The 8,845-nt window shown below is 40.3% G+C and overlaps 1 protein-coding gene across 4 annotated transcripts in view; it reads left to right on the top strand.

Moving 5' to 3' along the window:
• Positions 1–8,845, top strand: part of ELMO1 (engulfment and cell motility 1) — a 586,055-nt gene that overhangs the window by 207,398 nt on the left and 369,812 nt on the right. For all 4 annotated transcript variants that reach the window (XM_011950145.1, XM_011950144.1, XM_011950143.1 and 1 more), the window contains one exon: positions 4,510–4,609. In XM_011950145.1, coding sequence (XP_011805535.1) covers positions 4,510–4,609 — 100 coding nt within the window. The remainder of the gene's footprint in view (positions 1–4,509; positions 4,610–8,845) is intronic.

The raw sequence follows: 8,845 nt of genomic DNA on the forward strand, positions 1-8,845 counted from the left end.
TGGTGGTGTGCACCTGTAATCCCAGCTACTTGGGAGGCTGAGGCAGGAGAATCGCTTCACACTGGGAGGTGGAGGTTGCAAAGAGCTGAGATCGCACTATTGCATTCCAGCCTGGGTGAAAGAGTAAGACTCTGTCTCACAAAAACTAAATTAAAAAAAAAAAAAAATTCTATTGGGCTTGCCACTCTATGGAAACATTCGGAAGCACTATTCTTTTATAAAATTAGTAGCAGAAATGTACGTGGTTGTTCTGAGATTGGCTGAATTTTGTTGGAATGAAGATGGTGTCTACTAAGTTGATGAGAAACATTCATTTGAATCGTTCCAGCACACATGGTGTGTTGGCTGTGACAGTGGCTTTCCACCAGCACGTAAAATTTGCAGTTGACTTAATTTGTGGCTGTCAGTACTGCACATACTTTAGCCTAACACTTACAAAATACAAATAATCCAAACAAATAAAAATGTTCCCGGATATGCCATGTGGTTGCTTTTTATCTGTAATTCTTTTAGCCTTGATGTCTGTACCCAGCACTGATTTCAGAGGTAGAACATGCCTTCTGCTTTCCCTGTTTGGAGCCTGAATTACTCCTCTAGGAGTGGAAATAAACACCTATGTCAAGGTTCAGTAAGAGCTTTTATAGCCACCTCACTTGAAAGAGGTGATTGAATCCCTTGATTTGGAATGTAATAAAATTTTAGCATGGCCATCATTTCTTTGCGACTGAGAGTTTGAAGTTGAATTTGGAAAAAGTTATTCTGTATGGGAACTTACTATGTCACCCAGCAACCAGTCCTAATGAATTATATATGTTATATACAGAATATGTATGTAATACGGAATATTATGTAATATGTATATATTATATACTTATGTGTACTTTACATAAATATTATATACTAGTAATAAGTAAAATAAGTCCTATTATATATTCCTATCTGTCTCTCCCTATCTGTCATGTCATTAGATAGACCAGGAGAACTATCCTTCCTCTGAGTACCTTGACTGGTGTATGCTGTGAAAAAGCTTTACTCTCATTTACCAATCATTCCCACTAATGGATAGTTGAGAAGCACAGATAGCTCTATTTGCAGTCTCAGAAATGGTGCTCCACCTTCTTAACAGCCATAGAGATTGAAATCTTGACTCCCAAACAAGCGTGCGGATGTGGAAATCAAATGATACCCTTTTTCCTTCTCTTCAGCCTTTTTTCCCCAAAGTCCTTGCAGTCTGTTCTGTCTGAGGAGTCTGTAGACAGAGCTCTGGAGTGTATTTTTGGAGCGATTGACTGTACCAGATGTTACTAAGATCATTTGGATTAGGGTTCTATTGAGCAGGTAGCTAGGGAGCAGAGTCATGTTGCTTTCATATATTAGAGAGCATAAATATATTTTTATCTTTTGCTTTTAAAAGAGCTACTGAAGACTAATGTCATCTAGTTTCCTCATCTTATCTGAGTGCTGTCTAGCTAATGGGAGTGCAGAGAAGAGGTTTTTTTGTTGTTGTTAGTTTTATGTTTTCTTTGAGACAGAGTCACTCTGTTACCCAGGCTGGAGTGCAATGGCATGATCTTGGCTCACTGCAGCCTCTGCCTCCTGGGTTCAGCCTTCCAAGAAGAGTAGCTGGGACTACAGTACCCGCCACCATGACCGGCTAATTTTTGTATTTTTAGCGGAGACAGGGTTTCACCATGTTGGCCAGGCTACTCTTGAACTCTTGACCTCAGGTGATCCGCCCGCCTCAGCCTCCCAGAGTGCTGGGATTACAGGCATGAGCCACGACACCAGGCCAAGAGTTTGATTCAATAGTGTGTGTGTTTCTCTGCCACTGCCTGTTCCATTGCCTGTGCTGCCATTGATGTCACGGAGGCGGGTTTTTTGCCTTGTAGAGATGCTGTGAATGCTGTCCTCCTGTGGTGTGTATAGGGGATTTTTTTTAAACATTTGAGGTCTTTTAGTATGCTGGGTATGACCAAATGTCCACTATTAGTTATCATTTGGTTCTTCTTTTTCCTCTTTTTAAGTAAATAAAATAAATGAGCTAATGTTGCTTACTGCTAATGCTATATGTTACTATGTAATAATGTTTTCACAGTAATACTAATGCCTACCAAGTCTGTTAATAAATCTTACTAATTGCTTTTATTTCCTGGCTCTTATTTTCCTGAGGCAATCTTTTTACTTTCTTTTCTGTTTTTTTTTTTTTTTGTGAGGCAGAGTCTCGCTCTGTCGCCCGAACTGGAGTGCAGTGGCCGGATCTCAGCTCACTGCAAGCTCCGCCTCCCGGGTTTACGCCATTCTCCTGCCTCAGCCTCCCGAGTAGCTGGGACTACAGGCACCCGCCACCTCGCCCGGCTAGTTTTTGTATTTTTAGTAGAGACGGGGTTTCACCCTGTTAGCCAGGATGGTCTCGATCTCCTGACCTCGTGATCCGCCTGTCTCGGCCTCCCAAAGTGCTGGGATTACAGGCTTGAGCCACCGCGCCCGGCCTCTTTTCTGTTTTTTTTTTTTTTCTTTTGCAGACGGATATTTGGATTTTCGTGTGACCCATTGTCTGTACAAAGTGTCATTCTGGAATTTTTATTTAACCTTTCTCACTACTCTCTTCAGCTCAGTATTCCACTGTCTTTGTAATATTCTGTTCTTCAAATGAGTTTGTGTTGTCTCGTTTGGAATTTCTTTTTGAGGCATGATCCTTTGATGCCACCTAGGGGGCACCTGTAAGATGGAGGTTGCCCTGTGTAGCTCTGAAAAGCCAGAAGTATTAGCTGCTTTTCTATCTGCTATCTGAATGGTTTGGCTTCCCTTGCATTGCTGTTTTTGCTTTCATTTTCTAGTTCTAAGAACAGAGGATCCCTAACACAAGGTGAAACATTTGAAAATCTTGTGCTTCATTTACCTTTTAAAAATTTCACTTTTGCATAGTGAGAATGTAGTAACACACACGCTACTTGCTATTCACTGCACAGCATTTGGAGGGCTTTAAGCATGTTTGCTTGTTTTCATTTCTCCAAAAATCTGTGAGCTAGGTGTGACTACCACTGCCATCATCATCGCCATTTTTAATAAATGAGGAAACAGAAGCATGGGATGGTGCATAACTTGCCCACTTAGGGCTGGAGGGAGCACCCCTGTTGTCTGACTCCAGAAACTACATGCTTAGCCATTTTCGTTTAGCTGGTTGCATCCCCTCTGTTTTCCTTGGTCTCCGGCAGCTTTGGATCTTTGTCTTTTCCTGAGAACCACTTCCCCTTTTATAGGTTCCGTTTAGCATTACATCTTCTGTGGTGGTGCAGAATTTCAAAGGTCGTTTTTGAGGCTGGGCCGAATAGAGCAGTAGGAAGAAGGGAAATTGAGAAGCTGTTTCGAAAGAAATGTTACCTGTTTTCTATTCTTCTAGTTGGAAATAAGTGGGAAGATTCACTCTAAATATGTTAGGAGACTTTGTAGGGTATCAATAATGGTATACATGAGCCTACAAATGAAAAATCTATATAACCAACTTTATTTTTTTAAAAATTGAGCCTAGGAATCAGTGCTCTTGCGTAATACAGTGTACAGATCTTGATTGGCAGAATTCAATGTACTCAAAGAAAGAGTATTTATCATAAAGGTGTTAATATTTATGAAGATGATAATTTACAATAAAGGTGAATATCTGTAAAAGATTCTGTGCATCTAAGTCTCTACTAAAGTGTTGTTTTGAAAGCTCTAGAAACCAGGTTATTGTCTAATAAGGGTCCTAGGTGGAACTGCATTTACCTGAGCCCAATCTCTGTTTGGATTTTCAAACCACATATTAGACCCACCTTATGGCCTGCTGAATCTCAGTAAGTCTTTGTCAGCAAACCCATTATGTGGAGTGATTATTTCCATTGATATGCCAGAGAAGTTATTAACTAAAGACGAAATGCTGGCCAACATCAAAATGAGTATGTTTACTTGCATATATGTTTGTGTCTGTGTGTCCACACAGGGATGTATAGACCACTTAAAAAAAAAAAGTACTAATTCTCTTAACAGAAGTCTTTTTAATTTTCTCTTTTGATGTGTATGGGTAATAAAGGAAGCACATTGCCCTCCCTAAGCGACTCCAAATTTCATTAGCCAAGAAGCTTTTCTTTAAGTCATCATTTACTAAGGATCTATATGCTACATACTTTATTAAGTAAGTAGCTCTGTGGCTAAATAGATATCACTACCCAGTTTTTCAGCTGAAGAAATAGAGGCTCAGACAGGGTCAGCGAATTGCCCAGAACAACATAGCTCACCAGAGCAAGACTTGGTGTGAGCCTGGGTCTGTTGGATGCTGAAGCCCTGGTTGATCTCAGCAAGGCCATCCTGCCCCTTCTTGTCACTCATGTTAGTGAGAAAGTCACCTGTGGTCCTGCTGTTTATCTCTTGATCGTTTAAAATTCTGCTTGTATTCACTTTCCCAGAACTTTCTTGCTTCAGTGTCTTTGCTCACCTTTGGGATTCTTGACTCTTGTGCCTCCCTGTCTTTTTCAGCTTTGGAGACATGCTGTCCTTCACCCTGACGGCCTTCGTTGAGCTGATGGACCATGGCATAGTGTCCTGGGATACATTTTCGGTGGCATTCATTAAGAAGGTAAGGCGGATTCTGCCTCTTTAGGCTTTCCTTGCTGTCTTCTTTCATAGCTGTTTTTCTCTGCTTTGAAGATATTTCATAATTGTCTTTCGTTTAGTTCTTTTATATATGAAAATGGGTATGATTTTTTATAATATTATGTATGTGGGTGTCAGGAAACCCAAATTCTATATAAAAATGATTGTAAGAGATTTTAAGGGATTGCATGTACACAGCCATAGCTCAGGCCAGATCAATGTGTCACACCGTTAATAACTGCGCAAGTGTCTGTTGATGCCCCGTGTGTGACTCTGTTGGTTTCAAGTCCTAAACAGAGTTCCTACTATTGTCCTTCTTGAGCCTTTAATCCCCAGCCTGCTGTCCAGGGAAAAGGAAAGGGGCAAAGTATACCAATGACCTGCACACCTAGGTTTGCAGCAGGGATGTATGAAAAGGAGGGCTACCTGAGTCCATGTGTCTTAAGCAGAGTGAGTCTGCTTACTTGTATTCATGGTTCAATGAATATCTCAGACATCACCCAGTTCTACCAATTCTTCCTTTTGGAGGAAGCAAATGAAGATGGACCTGGTGCAGGGAGAGGGTGCAGAAGAGCCCCACCATTCCTTGCAATTGAAGTATAGCACATTTGCAACTCTGTTTCCATTCTTCTGACTAAAAATAAACAGTCTTGATCTTGTTACTCTCAAATGTAGATTAAATCATGAGCAATTATCATTTATTAATTTATTTTTTCCTTTCTTTGTATTTGCAAAATGGTTTCTAAATACATTGGCATGTCTCCTCCCTACTATTAGGAATAAAGAGATGTTTGGAATTCATAACTTTATTTTGTAAGTATCAGTTACTAGAAAGAGAATTTCAGTGAATCTGTGCAAGCCAGAAAATCAGAGCAAAATCCGGTAAGAGTCACTTGAAGTTTTTAAGCCTTTTATTTTAAACTAATGGTAGACTTAAAGAAAAGTTGCAATAAATGGGACTTTGGGAGGCCAACGCAGGTGGATCATTTGAGGTCAGGAGTTCAAGACCCCAGCCTGGCCAACATGGTAAAACCTCGTTTCTATGAAAACTACAAAAATTAGCCAGGCATGGTGGCACGCACCTGTAATCCCAGCTACTCAGGAGGCTGAGGTAGGAGAATCACTTGAGCCTGGGAGGCAGAGGTTGCAGTGAGCCAACATTGAGTGCGGTGGCACTCCAGTCTGGGTGACAGAGTGAGACCCTGTCTCAAAAAGAAAAAAAAATTAGTGCAGAATGTTCCTATAAGCCCTTCATCCAGCCTCCCCTAAAGTTAACATTTTGCATAATGACAGTACGGTTGTCAAAATTAATAAATAAGCTGTGGTGCAATGCTGGCATTTGATTTCACCTGTTTTTCTATGAATGCCTTTCTCTGGTTAAGGATCTGATCCAAGATCCCACATTGAATTTGGTTGTCATGCCTCCTTAGTTTCCCTGAGTCTGTGACAGTCCCTCAGCTTTTTTGTTTGTCATTTGTGACTTTGACACTTTTGAAAGGTACCAGTCAGTTATTTTGTAGAACGTTCCTCAATTTGGATTTGTCTGATATTTCCCTCATGGTTCAATTAAAGAGGGTTATGCATTTTTGGCAAGAATGCTACAGAAGTTATGGTGCATCCTTCTCAGTGCGTCCTTTCATGGCCACATGATGTCACTGTCCTCTGGTGATATTACCCTGGATTACATGGTTAGGTGGCATCTGTTGGATCTCCCCACTGTAAATGTGCTGCTTTTTTTTGGAAATTAATCATTATCTTAGGGGAGATGCTGCCTTGAATCAAAGGGCATGGAATGGCCCTAATCTGTTGAATGAGGGGGTTAGGATCAGAGGCCCCACAGGTGTCATGCCCACACTGTTTTATGTTCATTTAAGACCAGAGCTGATGGAAACCCAGGGCCTTCTTGACACATCTCAGAATCCACTCTCTTTCATTATGTAAGTCCATAAAGCCAAAGGGGAAGAGCAAAAGGAACCCTGTAGAAAATGCACAGAAAAGGAAGAGGCCCCTTTTTGCCTGTATTTGTCAGTGGTATGAATTGCTATAAAGGAAAGGAACTGTTAGAATTTCCATTAAGAGTAATGCAAAAGCCGCAATTACCTTTGCACCAACCTAATAGCTAAAGAAGCCAAAGAAATCCCGATGTGTTATGAAGTATCTTCCTGCCACCTTTGGTGGTGGCAGGGAGCGTAAGCATTAGATTATGAGAGGAGAAAATAAATTGCACTATTTTGCCTCTCTAAGATAAGTTCTAGAGAAGCAATTCCAAATCTGAAGATGTGGAAATATCATTGATTTTTTAATACTTAACAAACATTTTAACATTTTGAATTTACAGCAGGCTTTTTTTTCTACCTCCAGAGTGCCCGGCTTGTCTGAGAGCCTCTTTTGCTATAGAATTAACAACGATGTTGTACTGAATGTGAATTCCTTGAAATTATGTTCTACTTTCACCAACATTAGCTCTTTTGATTCCACACAGCAATCCTTTCCAGAACAGAACAGATAGTCTTGTTATTTCTGGTTAGGAGGCAGGGATGCAGTGGCTTGCCGAGGTTGAATGAGGTCACATAGTGAGTGGGCGTCCTTGGTCACATGGTCAGGGCACTTCTCATCATCATCATGCACCTGTGCTTTCCAAGTGGTAGAAGGCATAGTTCCCGGAGCCTCGCTTAACCAGCCTGTCTCTTACATATTCCTCCGTGACCTTACTGCTAGAGTTAAGTGATTTCTTCTGCTCTCTATTCCCCTGGGATCTCCTGAATGCCCCTGTTCCAGCACTTGTCACATTTCGGTGCATTTTTTGTTCATTTGACAGTCTTTCCCAATAGAGTATTACCTCGGGAAGGCAGAAACACGGCTTTCTTCATGACTTTATCCTCGGGGCCTGGCATAGAGTAAGGTCTTAATACATTTCTGTGAAATGAATGAATAAAATTTGCTTGGAAGCATTAAAAATACTCACAGAATTTGAAGAAGAGAAGGGAAAAAAGTGGTACCATATTTAAATATATTTTAAGTAAAATTTCGGTTATAAGTGGAAAGGAATTAGAAAGCTGTGTTTCTTGTGAGCAGTGGCCAGAGAGAATGACAGTCATTTAGTTTTCTAACAACTTAAGAAAATATTTTTCATTCATTGAAATTAATTCAAAAATCATATTAAATGTAAGAAAGTAAAGACTGACAGTCTCAGTGGTTTAAATAAAAAAGTAAGTATTTTTAAAAAGCAACACATTTAATCTATTTTGTATCTTCATTCCCAGTCATATTTTATTTGTATTGCTACTTAGAGATGTGTTACATGAATCTGAAAGATAGTCATCAAAAAATTACTTACTTTTCTGTAAGGTTAACTTTTTTATTCATTAGCTGGACCAAATTCAGCACTTTGACAACCCAGGAATTGTATGCAGGCAACTGTCTTTTAAATGGAGCTTTATCTCAACAAAAATCGACTAGGAAATGGTCTGACAAAAGATGCCTATCTCTGTGGTCTAGAGTTGGCTTCCTATTAATGCCAAATTCATACCACTTTGGAGAAATATTTTTTTTCCCTGCCAGCTTCTGTCTCATTCTCTGTTACTTTATCTGTTTTGTTATGTGTGAATCTAGATTCTGGTTTACAAATTTTGGCTGCAATAAATAGCATCATTTCATAAACAGCTCTGAAACTTGGAATTCCTTGATACCAATATATAATGTTGTTGCTTTTTAAAGACTCGGCTACTTAGGGACAGAGTAAGAAAACATGGAGTAGAAAGAAAAGAAGAAAAAACTTTATATGTTATGAGTTGGTTTTTCCCTAGCCAATTATAGCATCAGTGCCTTCTTTTGGAAGGAAGGTTTCATATAAATGCTCCAGAAGACCTTAGCTGTGCAGGAGAACCTGGCTCACCCCACAAATGTTTTCAGCACCTGGACAAACATCCCACCATATTGGTTTAGAGACCTGGTAATTTTTGCCTCTTAAAAATTTGAGAGATTCACAGGCCTCTACCTAGATAATTTTAAATACAGGAGTAGAGCTTCATGTTCGCCATGGTTGTTTTTTTTTGTTTTGCTTTTGAGACAGAGTCTCACTCTGTCACCCAGGCTGGAGTGCAGTGGCGCGATCTCAGCTCACTGCAACCTCTATCTCCTGGGTTCACGCCATTCTCCTGCCTCAGCCTCCGGAGTAGCTGGGACTACAGGCACCCGCCACCACGCCCGGCTAATTTTT

The sequence above is a fragment of the Colobus angolensis genome, unplaced genomic scaffold (genome assembly GCF_000951035.1).
Source record: "Colobus angolensis palliatus isolate OR3802 unplaced genomic scaffold, Cang.pa_1.0 Scaffold302, whole genome shotgun sequence".
NCBI lineage: Eukaryota > Metazoa > Chordata > Mammalia > Primates > Cercopithecidae > Colobus > Colobus angolensis.